The 19,407-nt window shown below is 35.1% G+C and overlaps 1 protein-coding gene across 2 annotated transcripts in view; it reads left to right on the forward strand.

The window, feature by feature from the left end:
• COPB1 (COPI coat complex subunit beta 1) overlaps positions 1-19,407 on the forward strand; it is a 37,535-nt gene that overhangs the window by 9,629 nt on the left and 8,499 nt on the right. For both annotated transcript variants that reach the window (XM_057553320.1, XM_057553321.1), the window contains exons 7-16: positions 5,831-5,968; positions 7,893-8,012; positions 9,431-9,538; positions 9,622-9,768; positions 10,837-10,982; positions 12,182-12,278; positions 13,389-13,549; positions 14,418-14,538; positions 18,315-18,542; positions 18,707-18,886. In XM_057553320.1, coding sequence (XP_057409303.1) covers positions 5,831-5,968; positions 7,893-8,012; positions 9,431-9,538; positions 9,622-9,768; positions 10,837-10,982; positions 12,182-12,278; positions 13,389-13,549; positions 14,418-14,538; positions 18,315-18,542; positions 18,707-18,886 — 1,446 coding nt within the window. The remainder of the gene's footprint in view (positions 1-5,830; positions 5,969-7,892; positions 8,013-9,430; positions 9,539-9,621; positions 9,769-10,836; positions 10,983-12,181; positions 12,279-13,388; positions 13,550-14,417; positions 14,539-18,314; positions 18,543-18,706; positions 18,887-19,407) is intronic.

A 19,407-nucleotide genomic window follows, 5' to 3' on the forward strand; every position in this document is an offset into this window, starting at 1 on the left:
CATGTAATGTCTGAAACATTTATATTAACATATTTCCATACATATTTCCATACAAATACAAATATAAGATTTTTAGAAATTTCATGTAATGTCTGAAACATTTATATTAACCTATTTCCATACATATTTCCATACAAATACAAATATAAGATTTTTAGAAATTTCATGTAATGTCTGAAACATTTATATTAACATATTTCCATACAAATAACCCAATGAAAGTTTAGTATTAGTTGTTTTGTTTGTTTTTTTTATACTGCAGGTTCTTATTAGGCATCAGTTTTATACACATCAGTGTATACATGTCAATCCCAATCGCCCAATTCAGCACATCACCATCCCCACCTCATCGCAGTTTTCCCCCCTTGGTGTCCATATGTCCATTCTCTACATCTGTGTCTCAACTTCTGCCCTGCAAACTGGCTCATCTGTACCATTTTTCTACGTTCCACATACATGCATTAACATACGATATTTGTTTTTCTCTTTCTGACTTACTTCACTCTGTATGACAGTCTCTAGATCCATCCACGTCTCAACAAATGACTCAATTTCATTCCTTTTTATGGCTGAATAATATTCCATCGTATATATGTACCACAACTTCTTTATCCATTCGTCTGTTGATGGGCATTTAGGTTGCTTCCATGACCTGGCTATTGTAAATAGTGCTGCAATGAACATTCGGGTGCACGTGTCTTTTTGAATTACGGTTTTCTCTGGGTATATGCCCAGTAGTGGGATTGCTGGGTCATATGGTAATTCTATTTTTAGTTTTTTAAGGAACCTCCATATTGTTCTCCATAGTGGCTGTATCAATTTACATTCCCACCAACAGTGCAAGAGGGTTCCCTTTTCTCCACACCCTCTCCAGCATTTGTTGTTTGTAGATTTTCTGATGATGCCCATTCTAACAGGAGTGAGGTGATACCTCATTGTAGTTTTGATTTGCATTTCTCTAATAATTAGTGATGTTGAGCATCTTTTCATGTGCTTCGTGGCCATCTGTATGTCTTCTTTGGAGAAATGTCTATTTAGGTCTTCTGCCCATTTTTGGATTGGGGTGTTTGTTTCTTTGATATTGAGCTGAATGAGCTGTTTATATATTTTGGAGATTAATCCTTTGTCCGTTGATTCATTTGCAAATATTTTCTCCCATTCTGAGGGTTGTCTTTTCGTCTTGTTTATGGTTTCCTTTGCTGTGCAAAAGCTTTGAAGTTTCATTAGGTCCCACTTGTTTATTTTTGTTTTTATTTCCATTACTCTAGGAGGTGGATCAAAAAAGATCTTGCTGTGATTTATGTCAAAGAGTGTTCTTCCTATGTTTTCCTCTAAGAGTTTTATAGTGTCCAGTCTTATATTTAGGTCTCTAATCCATTTTGAGTTTATTTTTGTGTATGGTGTTAGGGAGTATTCTAATTTCATTCTTTTACATGTGGCTGTCCAGTTTTCCCAGCACCACTTATTGAAGAGACTGTCTTTTCTCCATTGTATATCTTTGCCTCCTTTGTCATAGATTAGTTGACCATAGGTGCGTGGGTTAATCTCTGGGCTTTCTATCTTGTTCCATTGATCTATGTTTCTGTTTTTGTGCCAGTACCATATTGTCTTGATTACTGTAGCTTTGTAGTATAGTCTGAAGTCAGGGAGTCTGATTCCTCCAGCTCCATTTTTTTGCCTCAAGACTGCTTTGGCTATTCGGGGTCTTTTGTGTCTCCATACAAATTTTAAGATGATTTGTTCTAGCTCCGTAAAAAATGCCATTGGTAATTTGATAGGGATTGCATTGAATCTGTAGATTGCTTTGGGTAGTATACTCATTTTCACAATGTTGATTCTTCCAATCCAAGAACATGGTATATCTCTCCATCTGTTGGTATCATCTTTAATTTCTTTCATCAGTGTCTTATAGTTTTCTGCATACAGGTCTTTTGTCTCCCTAGGTAGGTTTATTCCTAGGTATTTTATTCTTTTTGTTGCAATGGTAAATGGGAGTGTTTCCATAATTTCTCTTTCAGATTTTTCATCATTAGTGTATAGGAATGCAAGAGATTTCTGTGCATTAATTTTGTAACCTGCAACTTTACCATATTCATTAATTAGCTCTAGCAGTTTTCTGGTGGCAGTTTTAGGATTCTCTATGTATAGTATCATGTCATCGGCAAACAGTGACAGTTTTACTTCTTCTTTTCCAATTTGTATTCCTTTTATTTCTTTTTCTTCTCTGATTGCCGTGGCTAGGACTTCCAGAACTATGTTGAATAATAGTGGTGAGAGTGGACATCCTTGTCTCGTTCCTGATCTTAGAGGAAATGCTTTCAGTTTTTCACCATTGAGAATGATGTTTGCTGTGGGTTTGTCATATATGGCCTTTATTATGTTGAGGTAGGTTCCCTCTATGCCCACTTTCTGGAGAGTTTTTATCATAAATGGGTGTTGAATTTTGTCAAAAGCTTTTTCTGCATCTATTGAGATGATCATATGGTTTTTATTCTTCAATTTGTTAATATTGTGTATCACATTGATTGATTTGCGTATATTGAAGAATCCTTGCATCCCTGGGATAAATCCCACTTGATCGTGGTGTATGATCCTTTTAATGTGTTGTTGGATTCTGTTTGCTAGTATTTTGTTGAGGATTTTTGCATCTATATTCATCAGTGATATTGGTCTGTAATTTTCTTTTTTTGTAGTGTCTTTGTCTGGTTTTGGTATCAGGGTGATGGTGGCCTCATAGAATGAGTTTGGGAGAGTTCCTTCCTCTGCAATTTTTTGGAAGAGTTTGAGAAGGATGGGTGTTAGCTCTTCTCTAAATGTTTGATAGAATTCACCTGTGAAGCCATCTGGTCCTGGACTTTTGTTTGTTGGAAGATTTTTAATCACAGTTTCAATTTCATTACTTGTGATTGGTCTGTTGATATTTTCTGTTTCTTCCTGATTCAGTCTTGGAAGGTTATACCTTTCTAAGAATTTGTCCATTTCTTCCAGGTTGTCCATTTTATTGGCATAAAGTTGCTTGTAGTAGTCTCTTAGGATGTTTTGTATTTCTGCGGTGTCTGTTGTAACTTCTCCTTTTTCATTTCTGATTTTATTGATTTGAGTCCTCTCCCTCTTTTTCTTGATGAGTCTGGCTAATGGCTTATCAATTTTGTTTATCTTCTCAAAGAACCAACTTTTAGTTTTATTGATCTTTGCTATTGTTTTCTTTGTTTCTATTTCATTTATTTCTGCTCTGATCTTTATGATTTCTTTCCTTCTGCTAACTTTGGGTTTTGTTTGTTCTTCTTTCTCTAGTTTCTTTAGGTGTAAAGCTAGATTGTTTACTTGAGATTTTTCTTGTTTCTTTAGGTAGGCTTGTATAGCTATAAACTTCCCTCTTAGAACCGCTTTTGCTGCATCCCATAGGTTTTGGGTCGTCGTGTTTTCATTGTCATTTGTCTCTAGGTATTTTTTGATTTCCTCTTTGATTTCTTCAGTGATCTCTTGGTTATTTAGTAACGTATTGTTTAGCCTCCATGTGTTTGTCTTTTTTACGTTTTTTTCCCTGTAATTCATTTCTAATCTCATAGCGTTGTGGTCAGAAAAGATGCTTGATATGATTTCAATTTTCTTAAATTTACTGAGGCTTGATTTGTGACCCAAGATGTGATCTATCCTGGAGAATGTTCCGTGTGCACTTGAGAAGAACGTGTAATCTGCCGTTTTTGGATGGAATGTCCTATATATATCAATTAAATCTATCTGGTCTATTGTGTCATTTAAAGCTTCTGTTTCCTTATTTATTTTCATTTTGGATGATCTGTCCATTGGTGTAAGTGAGGTGTTAAAGTCCCCCACTATTATTGTGTTACTATCGATTTCCTCTTTTATAGCTGTAAGCAGTTGCCTTATGTATTGAGGTGCTCCTATGTTGGGTGCATATATATTTATAATTGTTATATCTTCTTCTTGGATTGATCCCTGGATCATTATGTAGTGTCCTTCCTTTTCTCTTGTAACATTCTTTATTTTAAAGTCTATTTTATCTGATATGAGTATAGCTACTCCAGCTTTCTTTTGATTTCCATTTGCATGGAATACCTTTTTCCATCCCCTCACTTTCAGTCTGTATGTGTCCCTAGGTCTGAAGTGGGTCTCTTGTAGACAGCATATATATGGGTCTTGTTTTTGTATCCATTCAGCCAGTCTATGTCTTTTGGTTGGGGCATTTAATCCATTCACGTTTAAGGTAATTATCGATATGTATGTTCCTATGACCATTTTCTTAATTGTTTGGGGTTTGTTTTTGTAGGTCCTTTTCTTCTCTTGTGTTTCCCACTTAGAGAAGTTCCTTTAGCATTTGTTGTAGAGCTGGTTTGGTGGTGCTGAATTCTCTTAGCTTTTGCTTGTCTGTAAAGCTTTTGATTTCTCCATCAAATCTAAATGAGATCCTTGCTGGGTAGAGTAATCTTGGTTGTAGGTTCTTCCCTTTCATCACTTTAAGTATTTCATGCCACTCCCTTCTGGCTTGCAGAGTTTCTGCTGAGAAATCAGCTGTTAACCTTATGGGGGTTCCCTTGTATGTTATTTGTCGTTTTTCCCTTGCTGCTTTCAATAATTTTTCTTTGTCTTTAATTTTTGCCACTTTGATTACTATGTGTCTCGGCGTGTTTCTCCTTGGGTTTATTCTGTATGGGACTCTCTGCGCTTCCTGGACTTGGGTGGCTATTTCCTTTCCCATGTTAGGGAAGTTTTCGATTATAATCTCTTCAAATATTTTCTCTGGTCCTTTCTCTCTCTCTTCTCCTTCTGGGACCCCTATAATGCGAATGTTGTTGCGTTTAATGTTGTCCCAGAGGTCTCTTAGGCTGTCTTCATTTCTTTTTATTCTTTTTTCTTTAGTCTGTTCCGCAGCAGTGAATTCCACCATTCTGTCTTCCAGGTCACTTATCCGTTCTTCTGCCTCAGTTATTCTGCTATTGATTCCTTCTAGTGTAGTTTTCATTTCAGTTATTGTATTGGTCATCTCTGTTTGTTTGTTCTTTAATTCTTCTAGGTCTTTGTTAATCATTTCTTGCATCTTCTCAATCTTTGCCTCCATTCTTATTCCGAGGTCCTGGATCATCTTCACTATCATTATTCTGAATTCTTTTTCTGGAAGGTTGCCTATCTCCACTTCATTTAGTTGTTTTTCTGGGGTTTTTTCTTGTTCCTTCATCTGGTACATAGCCCTCTGCCTTTTCATCTTCTCTGTCTTTCTGTAACTGTGGTTTTTGGTCCACAGGCTGCAGGATTGTAGTTTTTCTTGCTTCTGTTGTCTGCCCTCTGGTGGTTGAGGCTATCTAAGAGGCTTGATGGGAGGCTCTGGTGGTGGGTAGAGCTGACTGTATGTTTCCCTTTTTGACATGACATCCAGAATAAAAATGTAGGACCGAATTTAATACCTATTACAGTACCAATATTAGTGTGCTTAGTTAATGTGTTGTCCTTCCTTTGTTACTTTACATTTTCTCTTTCTATTTCACTTGTGTATAGTATGCATATCTTTAATTATGAGCCATCTAAAAATCTTTATAGAAAGAGTGGAAATATAAAGTATTATTGAATGAATAAATGGATTGAGTAGCTGTAACAATTATTTAAAGTAAAACCTATTTCTTTCTGAAATTACCAGTGTTGTGTCACAGAGTCTCATCCGACATTGGCCGACATCTTCAGGTGTCCTTATAAGACTATTCTTAGCTTTCAAATTAAGAAAACTAGCATCCCGTAAGCTGATATCTATTTAAAAAATCTATTTGAAAGCAAGTGTTCCTGCAGTCGATTGAAACCTAAATGTTTTCTTCTCCAGGTTTGTCATGCTAATCCATCAGAAAGGGCTCGTTTCATTCGCTGCATCTATAACTTACTACAGTCATCTAGCCCTGCTGTAAAATATGAAGCCGCTGGAACATTAGTGACACTCTCTAGTGCACCTACTGCAATCAAGGTACTGCTTTTTTTCTTGGGGGGGGTGCCAATTAGATGATAGATATGCTATCTTATGACTTATGATTTAGTGACATTGCAGTTTACTGTGTGGTTACACGGCATTACATGGCATAGAAATAACTACAAATATTAGAAAATTATTTGATTTCTTACATAGTCTGACCTTCCTTCTTTTCTTTCTTTCTGCTTTCACATGTATATAGAGAGAGAGCAAGAGAGACAGAGAGAGAATAGCAATATTTCTAGTTTCTGGAGAATGATACTGGTATTTTAAGATCTCCCCCCATACTTTAATCACATTAAAAACTAGATCTAGGAAAATGGATACTGGATCCTAAAGGACGGACCCTAAAAAAGTTCCAGTGAATATTTTCAACAATGAAATATTTCTCTTTTTTAGTTTACTCTATCAAGACTATGTGAAGAACCCCTGCTATATTCATAGAATGAAGTGTTCTAGAAAGCCAGATTGTATAAATAGGAGAATTTACTGCTTTCGCCACCAATACTTAAAAAAATTCTTTTTAACTTTTTATTTTGAAATAATTTTAGACTTAGAGAAAAGTTGCAAAACTAGGACAAAGTTCCCATTACCCTTCACCCAGCTTCCCATAATGTTCATGTCTTGCATAACAATTATATAGTTGTCAAAACTAAGAAATTACCATTGGAACAATATTGTTAGCTAAACTATAGACTTTATTCAGATTTCACCAGTTTCTCCACTAAAGATCATTTTCTGTCCCAGGATCCAGTTTAGGATCCCAAGTAACATCTAGTTATCATGTGTTAGCGTCCTCCAGTCTGTGACAGTTCCTCAGCCCTTCCCTGTTTTTCATGACATTGACACTTTTGAAGAGTACTGGGTCAGTTTGTTTGTAAAATATCCCTTAATTTTGGTTTGTCTGGTGTTTCTTCCTAATCAGATTAAGGTTATGCATCTGGGCTGGGGGGCGGAAATACCACAGAAGTGATGCACCATTCTCAGTGTATCATATCTAGGAGTATATGATGCTGATAAATCGTCTTACTGGTGATGTTAACCTTGATCATTTGGTTAGGGTGGTGTCTGCCAGATTTCTCCACTGTTGAGTTATGATTTTTCCTTTTGTAATCAATCAATATCTTGAGAAGATACTTTGAAACTGTACAAATATCCTATTTCTCTTCAGACTTACACCAACTAATTTTAGCAACTATCAGTGAATCTTTTCTACAGCAGTTACTACTATGATATTCTAATGGTGATTTTCTATTACCCTTATTCTACATGTATTATTTGGAGTTCTTCCACAAGGAGGACCTGTCCCTTCTCCTTCATCCTTTCTTCCCTCCCCACCTCTCTCCTTTCCTTCTTTCTTTCTTTATATCAATATGGATATTTTATTCTGAGGATTATAATCCAATATTATTATTTATTTTGTTGATCAAATTGTTCCAGCTTTGGTCATTGGGAGCTCTTTCAGGTTTGCTCCTTTGTCCTTTGCTTTTAATGACTCAGGGCCATCTTTATATTCTTGATTTTTCTGTACTGTAATGCAGGTGTGTTAGAGTTTGCACCTAAACTAAAAGATGCTCAATAGCTAAACTATTTGGGATTCTCTGTCAGCTTTTTTCTGCCTTGTTCCTTAGGTTCAGCCCTTAATTTTTGCCCGTTAACAAGTGTTTCTGCCTGTAACAGCCCCTTTTCATCCTTTTAATTTGTGATGCTTCTGATTTTTTGTAACCTTGAAAAAATAGTGAAATTTGTTAGAACTTGGGAAATAGATGGACACATTCCTCTGGGAAAAATGCATAAACTTTTAGTGCAGGAGTGGTAAATGTAGTTTGGTTTCTTGGAGGCTTTATTTGTTTCTTATTTTCAGATTCTGTGTTTAAGGTAGGTGAATGTGTTCTTAAAATATATTTCTTTTTTCATATAGGCTGCTGCTCAGTGTTACATTGATTTAATTATTAAGGAGAGTGACAACAATGTAAAGCTCATAGTTCTGGATCGATTGATAGAATTGAAAGAACATCCTGCTCATGAACGAGTACTACAGGTAAGTATTTTGTAAAAGAGAGAAATCCTCAATAAAATCTTTTTTCAAATTGAGATAATTCCTAAGACTTACTGTCTTGGTTAACTTAAATGCTTGGAGATTGGGCAGTTTAAATTTTGGTCAACTAAGGTGAAACTCTTGAAGCACCATAGCCTTTTGGGGTATTGTCTTTGTTATAAAAAAACATTTCTAACATGAATTAATATGTTACCTTTTGTCTTTTCTATTTGTACTGCACTTGGTGTTCTTAGCAGTAGAGATATATTTGTTTTAATTTTAATATAATTTACATTTCTTGGAAAATAATTATACCAACTGAGAATAAAAGATGATTAAATTCTAGAAAATTATCAGCATACCTATTTAATCTGTGAGAATGATTGTTATAAAAATAAAGCCCCATGGTACAAATAGAGCTAAATTCAATGCTGATCCTGAATAACAATGCTGATCAGAATAACAACAAAAAATTTGCTATAAAGGACATTATTGGGACAGTTGGAGAAATGTGAATATAGACTCTATTAGTTAATAGTATTGTTATCAATGTTAAGTTCTCTGAGAATTTTACGGTGGTTATATAAGAAATTTTTCTTATTCTTGAGTATACACTAAAACATTTAGGAGTAGAGAGAGTATGACAAAGCAAATGTAACAAGATATTAACAACTGGCAGATGTAAGTGAAGGTTATACAGTTCATTCATTCTTAAAATTTATAGAACATTTTTATCAGAGAAATTTTTAAAAATAAGAAGTTTTCAAGAAGTAACATTTTGTTTTGCTGTATTTAAAAATACTTACTTGCTATAGATTTTTAATTATGCTCCTTTAAAATATTACGGTTTCCTGCAGAGCCAAAATAACATTATCACACTTAACAAAATTGCTAATAATTTCTTAATATTATTCAGTTTTCCCAGATGTCCCTAAAACGCCCTTTAGTTTGGTTTTTCCAGTTCATGACCAAACATCACATCTGGTTGTGATGTATGTGGTTGTGATGTATGGTTCCTTAAGTCTCTTAATTTGAGCAGTATCGTTTTTTCATGACACTGACTTGTTCAAGAGACCAGACCAAATGTCTGGTCTCCTTCTGGATGTGTCTGGTTACTTTCTTTGTGCATTTAGCTTGTTCCTCTGACTTTTGTATTTCCTATAAACTGTAAGTTTGAGCTAAAGCTTGATAGAGTCACGAGTAAACATTTTCAGTGTGAATGCATCATATGTGATATTATATACTTCATATTGCCTTATATCAGGCGACTCAAATTATCTGGTTTTTCCACCAGTAATGATTTTGTTATAGATCAAAGAATTAAGGTCATGAGGGACAGAATCCTCTATTCTACAGTTAGGATTTTCTTCTTGTGACTAGAAATACTGGTGTTAATTCTGGATTTTTTTGTTCTTTTTCAGGATCTGGTTATGGACATCCTAAGAGTACTGAGCACACCAGACTTAGAAGTACGCAAGAAAACTCTGCAGTTAGCACTGGATCTTGTCTCCTCTAGGAATGTCGAAGAGGTAAAACAAAACTTTGACAGCACTTTGTAAGCCGTCAAGCCAAACATGATGTCATTCTCACTTATTTTTACTTTGTTCTGTAGCTGGTTATTGTCCTTAAGAAGGAAGTGATTAAAACAAATAATGTGTCAGAGCATGAAGATACTGACAAATACAGACAACTCCTTGTGCGAACATTGCATTCCTGTTCCGTCCGATTTCCAGATATGGCTGCAAATGTTATTCCTGTGGTATGTAATTCCAATGATCTTAATTTTGAAATTCTCTAAAAATAAAAATTAAGAAATTCTAGTTATTTAACAGTTAAACTCCGGAAATCTCAACTGTCTGTAATCAATAATCTCATGGTCAGAAGGGATCTTTATGTTTACTATTAAGCTCAAAAGGATAAGGACTCCGACTTCTTTCTCTTACATCTTCACCAAAAAAATAAACAAAAAAAAAAATAGTGACAAAAATACTTCCACATATTATTGCAATTAATGTTTGTTACAGTTCCCTAAAGTAAAATTATTCTGTGTGTATAGATCATTCAGTGGGATTTTACCTCTTAAAGTTGAAGGATTTAATTAGAGGAAAAATTAACATACCCAGAATATTTTCTTTTCTGTCATTGTCAGATAAATGAGGTATGTTATTGTAATTTGAAATTTTGACTTTGAGCTCTGAATTTTCTCTAAAATGATTTTACTTTTAGTTACAACTTAGATGTGTCCAGTTAATTTATTTTGAATTGTGGATTTCCAGCTTCTGTTTTATCATGTGTTTTTTTTTTTTTTTTTTATAGCTACTTTATTTATTTATTTCTTTATTTTTGGCTGTGTTGGGTCTTCGGTTCGTGCGAGGGCTTTCTCTAGTTACGGCAAGTGGGGGCCACTCTTCATCGCGGTGCAGGGACCGCTCTTCATCGCGGTGCGCGGGCCTCTCACTGTCGTGGCCCCTCCCGTTGCGGGGCACAGGCTCCAGACGCGCAGGCTCAGCAGTTGTGGCTCACGGGCCCAGCCGCTCCGCGGCATGTGGGATCCTCCCAGACCAGGGCTCGAACCCGTGTCCCCTGCATTAGCAGGCAGACTCTCAACCACTGCGCCACCAGGGAAGCCCCAATCATGTGTTTTGTAATAAACTGAAAAGCCATCATGACTTTGTTTACATAATGGTGCTTGTCTCTCAACTTACATTTTGTTGTATATTTGAAAAGTATTATTTATATTCTTTGTAAACTTGTTTAATTTACTTATTAAACCTTAGATAATTTTCTTTCTGAAAATATGTAATCGTTATCCATTTTTTTCTTTTAGTTAATGGAATTTCTCAGTGACAGTAATGAAGCAGCAGCTGCTGATGTCTTGGAGTTTGTTCGTGAAGCCATTCAGCGCTTTGATAACCTGAGAATGCTTATTGTTGAGAAGATGCTTGAAGTCTTTCATGCTATCAAATCTGTCAAGTAGGTTTAAAATCTGCTTAAATGTAAAGTCAAATAAGCATTTTACCAATTTCTATTTTTAAGGGTCAGTTGATAGACAGTATAGGGAAGGAGAGGTGTCTCAACACAGTCAAGACAAAATAAGACAAAATAAATGTCAGAAACATGTCACCCCTACTCTCACCCTTAGTTAACCCATAATCTATGGGCAAAATAAAATTTTTGGTACATGTGATTTAGGTAGATTTCTCTATTCTCACTTCCTCTAAAACATTGTAAATCCTAAAGTGACTAAGGAACGTATTTTTAAAAGGTATCATTTTGGGGATACCATTATTATTTATATCCCCCCTTTAGCATTTACTGAAGTGAAGGATTGAAAATACAACCTAAATCTGAGTTGTTTCCTTTCAGATAGCCTTTGCTAATGAGAAAGGACGTTGCATCCAAGTTTTGCTTCATGTAAATCATCTGATAGACTGTAGTAGACTTGCATTATATCTGCCTGTATAGAAAAGAAGGGACTACAAAATTGGTTTTATGATATGAAAATGTATTGATATTTATGGAAGTGAGAAAGATTTGCTTCCTTTCTGGAAAAAAAAAACATATCAAAGTTTAGCTTTTGGCAGCCATAATCTCTTAGAGCTTCAGTTTCTAGAATTTTTTTGAATAAATTTAATGAAAATCTTAGGGAAAAGATGACTGAAGACTTTATTCAGTTTAACATTTTTTAATTAGAAAATTGTTGCTTTCTTTATGTTTTTGGTCTTTTTGTTGTGATCCTCTGCATTCCTTCCTTTTTCATTGTTCTTTTCAGCATCCTGCCTCTTCAGTGAATTACTTTTTATATTAAAATAATACATTTTTTGTAGTGGTAAGTTATAAAATCAAATTTACTTTAGATTTGGTCCTAAATGGGAGATAACACCTTTCTGGGAAACATTTTGGTATTTTATTTTTACTACTGGGTTTACCAGTTGTAGAATGTTCCTAAAAATGATGGATAAGACACTTACTTTCCTTTTAATCCTTTTGATTTCAAGAGAGAATCAAAGAAGCTTAGTGTCTTTGTTATATTCTTCCTTAATATTTCATCCGTAGTCCCTCACAACTGCAGAATATTGTTTTCTTGCTTAAGCTTAAATTCACAGAGAAAGATCACTGCTTCAAGACTTGTTGGCAGAATCAGTGTTTCAGAACTTGTATTCTTGCTATAGGATTTACCGAGGAGCATTATGGATCCTGGGAGAATACTGTAGTACCAAGGAAGACATTCAGAGTGTGATGACTGAGGTCCGCAGGTCCCTTGGGGAGGTATGTTTTACTTTTAGTAAATGCTACTTTATATGGTGATTTTTACTTTAGTAAACTGACTTTTATGTGGTGATTTGCTTTTGTGTTTTTATTTAGTAGTGCTTGGACTAAAGAACACTGAAAAAATTTTAATTACACAGATAATTAAGCCTTTGGGCAATGGGAAATTAGGAGAGTTGCCCTCCCCTGCATTGAGCCATAACACCTGTTCTTTTGTCTGTATTATTTACCCTTCTGGGTAAGATTTTATTTGAACAAAAAGTTCTGTGTTTTAAAAAAAGAAAAAGACTTGTAAAACTCTGCTTAATCCTCTGTGTTATGAAAAAAGAATGCATATATTATAAGAACAGGGCTGACTTTAGAATATGTATTTATGTACTAAAACTGGCAGTATTTCCTCATGCAAACAACCATATGGTAGAATAGAAAGAACAGTGCTTGTTAGGAGCCTGGATTCCAGTCTTTCTTCTGCCAAATAATTAGCTCTGGGACTTTGGATATAAGTTCCTTAACCTGACTGGATATCAGGTTTTTCATCTATATAATAAAGGCGTCGATAGATAATGATTGAAGACTCTTAGAGCTGTTAAGTTAGATGATAGAGTGGTGTTGAGAAATAAATACATAGTATCCATTTGGTTTAAAAGAGGAAGTTGATGAAGTTATTATGTACAAATAAGTTAGATTTATTTCATTTTATGGAAGGATGGGTGCTGGTTTTGGTTAGTATTTCAAGGGAAGGGATGGAGAAGAAAAATAAGGCTTAGTGAGTATCTCCTTTGTCTTAGTCAGTGTCCTAAGCATTTTCCTATTAAGTAACTTGTGTGGAAAGAATTAAGATTTCCATTTAACAGATTAGGAAACTGAGGCTCAAAGTGGTTTAATTAATTTGCCCAGAACCATACAACTAAAAGTGGCATCCAACTCCAATGCCCCTGTTCTCACTACATTATCCTGGGAAGGAATGAAAATTGAAAGCAGAGTCCCAAGTTCCAAAAATCCCATTGTGGGAATAGTTCTGTAGAGAACTATAGAAATGATTGAATATTTAAATATGTTTTGCTTGCTACTGATATTATTGCTAAATTGATGTTTCCAATTGATTTTTAGATCCCAATTGTAGAGTCAGAAATTAAAAAAGAAGCTGGTGAATTAAAACCTGAAGAAGAAATAACTGTGGGGCCAGTTCAGAAGTTGGTAACTGAAATGGGCACCTATGCAACACAGAGTGCCCTTAGCAGTTCCAGACCCACAAAGAAAGAGGAAGAAAGGTAATTTGCGGCACCTGTGCCCTGCCAGCTACACCTCTATGATTACTCCTGTGTCTAAATCACTCAAAGGATTTCTTTTTCTTATTATTGATAGTTTACTCTTTTGACCCGAATGGAAATTTTTGCCATATAAGACACTTGAAAGGAGAATGATGTTTTAAGTTCTTTCTCCCAGAAATTGTGTTAATAGTTTTAATCCTCTGCTCTTTATAACTGTTCTCATTGAAATAACTGTGTTCTGTTTAAACTAAAATTATTTTACTTATGTAGAAAATGCTAAGTGAAGGTAACTGATGATATTTGAGTTTTGTTGCCTTTGGAAAACACATTTTGAAGATTTTCCACTTCTAATTGATGGAATAAAATTTTGATGTTTTCCTCCTTATTTTGTTCTCAATTTTATAGTGAAGTTGATGAAAATTTGCCTAAAATTTTAATGGTTACTATGTACTAGGCATTGGGCTAAATAGTTTGTCTCATATAGTCTTTGACAGTATCCTGTTGATTAACCACATTTTATAGAGGAATTTGAGGCTTAGAGAGGTTTGCAACTTACTCAGAGGGACACAATAAATAATAGATAAGCTGGGGTTTGAATGTAGTTCATTGGTTTCAGTATATGCACCTTTAACCATTTTCTCTTTCCCTATTCATTTAGCTTTTTTATCATTTGAAGATAAGTGTTAAAGCCATGTGTTTTTTTCTTTTTCCTTTTTTATTCTGAGAGCTAAAGAGGGAACCATAATTGAGATCCGTATCACTGAAGGGTGGCACTGAGAGCATTCAGTAGGCTTCCTTGAGTCGTTTACACACAAGCTGCCTGCGGCTGAGAAGTTGGTGGCTTTCACTTTTCCTGATTGCTTTGCAGACCTCCCCTGCGAGGATTCCTTCTGGATGGAGATTTCTTTGTGGCTGCCTCGCTTGCCACAACTCTGACCAAGGTTGCCTTGCGCTATGTAGCTTTGGTTCAAGAGAAGAAAAAGCAAAATGTAAGTTCATTTATCCTACATTTACCCAACAAATGAATCTTGAGAGCTTATGCTCTAGTTGGGGAAATGGACAAAGTGATATAGCATAACATATATATAACCTAATGATTGTAAAATTGACAAAGTAATGTAATAACAGTAGCGTGTGATTAGTCCAGTGGAAGTGATACAAGGGTTTATGAGGTTATTTCTGCTTGCTGGGATTAGTCAGAGCCCAGTGAAGGAAATGTCTCTCCCTCTAGCATCTTTATCCTGTCAGTTACTGTCTGTTTTATCCTAGAAGTGCCTCTTAAATGTATTCCCATTTCTACAGTTCATACCTTCGTCGTAGCGTCTGACCATTCTGACTGTATACTAATTTACAATAATGTACTTCCATTCCACCCAACCCCTACTACCATCCTTTGTGTTATTGTCCTATATTTTATTTCTACATGTCATGTTATCCACCCTATGATGGATATTGTTATTATTTTTGCTTTAAATAGTCAGTTATCTTTTTAGTATATATGCACCATTTCTTATTTATCTAGTGTCCAGACTCAGGTAAGGAAGGGGGTGGACATAACTTAGCAAGTTGTAAGAAGTTGAGAGTTGGGAACAGGACAAAGTTCACGTACCTTCCTGGGTGGGTTTTTGGTTTTGTTTTTTCATATTTTTCTTCATGGTAAAATGTACATAACATAAAATTTACCAGTTTAACTATTTTTAAATGTACAGTTCAGTGTCATTAAGTACATTCAAATTGTTGTGCAGCCATTATCACTATCCCTCTCCAGGACTTTTTCATCATCCCAAACTGAAACTACCCAGCAAACAGTAACTCCCCATACTCCCTCCCCTAGCCCCTGGCAACCACCATTCTACTTTTCTCCCTCTATAAATTTGCCTATTCTACATACCTAATATAAATGGAATCATACAATATTTGTCCTTCTGTGATAGGCTTATTTCATTTAGCATGTCTTCAAGGTTCATTTTTTTGGAAGCATTGTCAGAATTTCTTTCCTTTTTAAGGCTGTATAATCTGCTGTTTCTGTATATCCATTCATCCATTATAAATAGTCAGTTTTCTTCCAAGTATTTTTTTTAGTGAGAAAAAAGTTTATTTGCCCACATATTTACCACTTATGGTGCTTTTCATTCCTTTGTATAAATGCAGATTTCTGTCTGATATTTTCTTTCTGCCTAAAGAACTTGATTATTTTTATAATGCAGGTCTGCTGCTGATGAATTCTCTCAGCTTACATTTGCCTGAAAAAAAATCTTTGCTTTCATTTAAAAAAAAAAAATCTCTGTGGTAAAATTGTGAATGTTTTTATTTTATTTTTGTTCTTATCTTTTTTCACATTGCTAAAATAAGGAGTGATGTAATAAAAACCAATGAGAAAAAAAGTCACTCATGGTTAAAGCACTGAAGTACAAATCTTGTTAATATTGTGGCGGAGATAGATAGAAACATTAAAAGATGGAATTACATTACCAGATATAGTAACAAAAATCTTTCCTTCCTCAGAAAGAGTTTATTATGGCTTTTAATAATGATCACATTTTCCCCTAGTAGTGATCATTTTGTGTTTTACAATACTGCCATTTCACTTAACTTTATAACATTTTCCCATGTTATTCTAAACCCTTCCTAATCATAATAATATTTAATAGCTGCATAATAGTCCATTAGATTCTTTCATTTACTCAAACCTCCATATAATTAGACATTTTATTTTTAGATTAGGGACTTTCAAAAGATTTTTTAAAAAATTTCCATCATATAGATTTCTTATAAATCCATAAATGAGATTTAGAGGGTCAGGTAAATTACAAGGTATATTATCTCTTTTTTATTGACTAATTTTATTTATGGGCAGTAATTTACTTTGTAACTCTCTGTGGGCCATTATTTATTTATTCAGGTCTTGTCTGTTCTTTAAATTATGCTTTTTAAAAATCTCCAGCATTTTATGTCTCAGTTCTGCAAGTTGGGAGACCATTTGCTGATACCTGCTTTAGAGAACCGGGTTTCTGGTAACATACCTGGTTCAGCAAGTTTGTGACCTTTGGTACAAGGCAGAAGGAAGTTTGGTTGTTTATCACCATACTGGCTCTCCTTCATTTATGCCTTTTCCGACACTCTTCATTTTTTCATGTAGATCTGACTTTCTCTCTGGTATCATATACCTTTTGCCTAAAGAAATTGCTTTAACTTTTCTTGTAGTGCAGGTCTGTTGGCCGTTAATTCTTTTGGTTTTTGTTTGTCTGAAAAAGTCCTTCTCCTTCATTATTGAAAGATATCTTTGCAGATATAGCATTCTAGGTTGACAGTTTTTTTCTTTTAGTACTGTAAAGATGTTGCTTCATTGTCTTCTGGCTTTCGGTACTATCAAGATGTAGCTCCTGTGCCTCTGTGTGTAATGTGTCCCGTTTTCTTCTGGCTGGTTTTGGATTTTCTCCTTATCACTATAATTTCAAGTTTCAGTAATTTGATTAGGATATGCTTTGGTGTGGTTTTCTTGTTTGCTTTTGGTTCATTGAGCTTCTTGGATATGTGGTTTTGTAGTTTTCATCAAATTCGGGAATTTTTTGGCCGTTATTTCTTTAGCTACTTTTTTCTGTCTCCCTCCTCTTTCCCCTCCTTCTGGAGACAATATCTAGGCTCAAAGGATTATCACACTTACTCTCCTGAGGTTCTTTCCCAGGCTTCTGGTAGTTTTTTCACGTATGTATGCTGATCAATACTTAGCCAAAGACATTTTGACAAAGACATAAAGCATGTGTCAGGATAATGCTACATGAGACTAAAAAAGTTAAGTCGAATTCACTGGTGGAAGACCTTGAATAGCAGGCTGAGTGATATGGACTTCAACATGAAGGCTGTAGGAAATCATTGAAGGTATTTGCATGTGGAGTGAAATGATTGGTGCCCAATAAAGATTAAGATAGTAGGTAATCACACTTAGCATCACCAGTAACAGGACAACCTGACATTATGTGCCTCTAGTGCAATACAATAAGGTATGCAAAACATCACCCATCTTGTACTCTAACTAAAAGTGGAGAACATTCTGTAGAGCAGCTAGCCTGGGCTCTTTAAAAGAAATCATTGTGATGGAAAACAACACAGAAAACCAGGGGACTGGTCTAGGTTAAAAGGGGCTAAGGAGAATAACAGTCAAATAAAATGCATGAAACTGATCCTGGATTAAAAAAAATTTTTTTGTGTGACAAATAGGAAGATTTAGTTCAATTTGGAGTGTAGTAGATATATTTTGGAACTGTTACATTTCTTAAGTGAGATGATATTGTGGTTATAAAGGAAACTGTCCTGATTCTTAAGAGATGTATGCTAAAGCATTTATGAGGTAAAGATTCTTTCATATGTTAAGCCAAAAAAATAAGTGTACCTATATAGGTAGAGTAAGAAAGCAATTATAGCAGAATATTAACAATCCATGAAAAGTGTATCATTCTTTTAACTTTACATAGTTGGAAAGATAAAAGATAGCATTGGCCTGTGAGGGGTTAGAGTAAGAGAAAATAGTTTAAAAACCACTTCTGTCTATCAATTAAGGGTTAATGAAGGTTTTAGAGGTGGCAGTTAGAGTAGAAAGGAAGGAAAAAGGTGCAAAAAAACAGGGAGATAAAATCTAAAATATTTGACATCTTATTCAGGTGAAGTGAAAATTAGGTTTATTTCTTGGATTCTGAGTTATAATAAAGTGACATTATTGCATTTGGAGAAGCCTGACAATAAATAAGCCATTTCTCTCCTTATCTAGTCTTTTGTTGCTGAGGCAATGTTGCTCATGGCCACTATCCTGCATTTGGGAAAATCCTCTCTTCCTAAGAAGCCAATTACAGATGATGATGTAGATCGAATTTCCCTGTGCCTCAAGGTCTTATCTGAATGTTCACCTTTAATGAATGACATTTTCAATAAGGAATGCAGACAGTCCCTTTCTCACATGTTATCTGCTAAACTTGAAGAAGAGAAATTATCCCAAAAGGTAAGGTATATATGATAAAGCCATAACAGTGCTTTTTGGTTTTATTGTTGTTGCTGTTGATTTTTCAGTCCTCACGTGTGAGGGCTTGTCCCTATTGAAGGCCTACAAAAAGCTATCTTTTTTTCCATATTAAAGAAAGTTGGTATATTGTATTTTCAACACAGAAAGAATCTGAAAAGAGGAATGTGACAGTACAGCCTGATGACCCCATTTCCTTCATGCAACTAACTGCTAAGAATGAAATGAACTGCAAGGAAGATCAGTTTCAGCTGAGTTTGCTGGCAGCAATGGGTAACACACAGAGGAAAGAGGCAGCAGATCCTCTAGCATCTAAACTTAACAAGGTAACAAAATGTCAAATACACTGGCGAGTTATTTAACTTGGCTACTTAAGAAAGTAGTAATCAGGAAGTTGTTGGTCTTGCTGTTTTTTTAAAGGAAGAATAACTAGTACAGCATCAGTTTTTGTCAAGTTACTCTGATTGATAGGTTCATTAAACATGAATTGAAACTCGGTGGAACCTGATACTTTACTATATGATGGTACTGTAAGTCCCAGAGATGATTTTTAACTTGTTCCAGTTGTGTGTCAAATTACCATAAACTGAAACATAGCGCTGAGGGGTCCTTAGTGGTTGACTAAAGCTTTTAAAAGGTAGGGCACTAGCCTCTTCCCCCACACCCTGCCCTCAAGTTTCTCCTGTCCCCTGCTACTTTAAACAGGACAGTTACACTTTTATAGTCTTAATATATTGAGTTCCGAATAGGATTTCATTAGGAAAATTGCCCTAATCTCTCTCTACTCAGATATTAAATTTACAAATCTGGTTTAATCCTTCCTCCATTAGATGAGTAACAGTCTCAA

The sequence above is a fragment of the Balaenoptera acutorostrata genome, chromosome 9 (genome assembly GCF_949987535.1).
Source record: "Balaenoptera acutorostrata chromosome 9, mBalAcu1.1, whole genome shotgun sequence".
NCBI classification, from domain to species: domain Eukaryota; kingdom Metazoa; phylum Chordata; class Mammalia; order Artiodactyla; family Balaenopteridae; genus Balaenoptera; species Balaenoptera acutorostrata.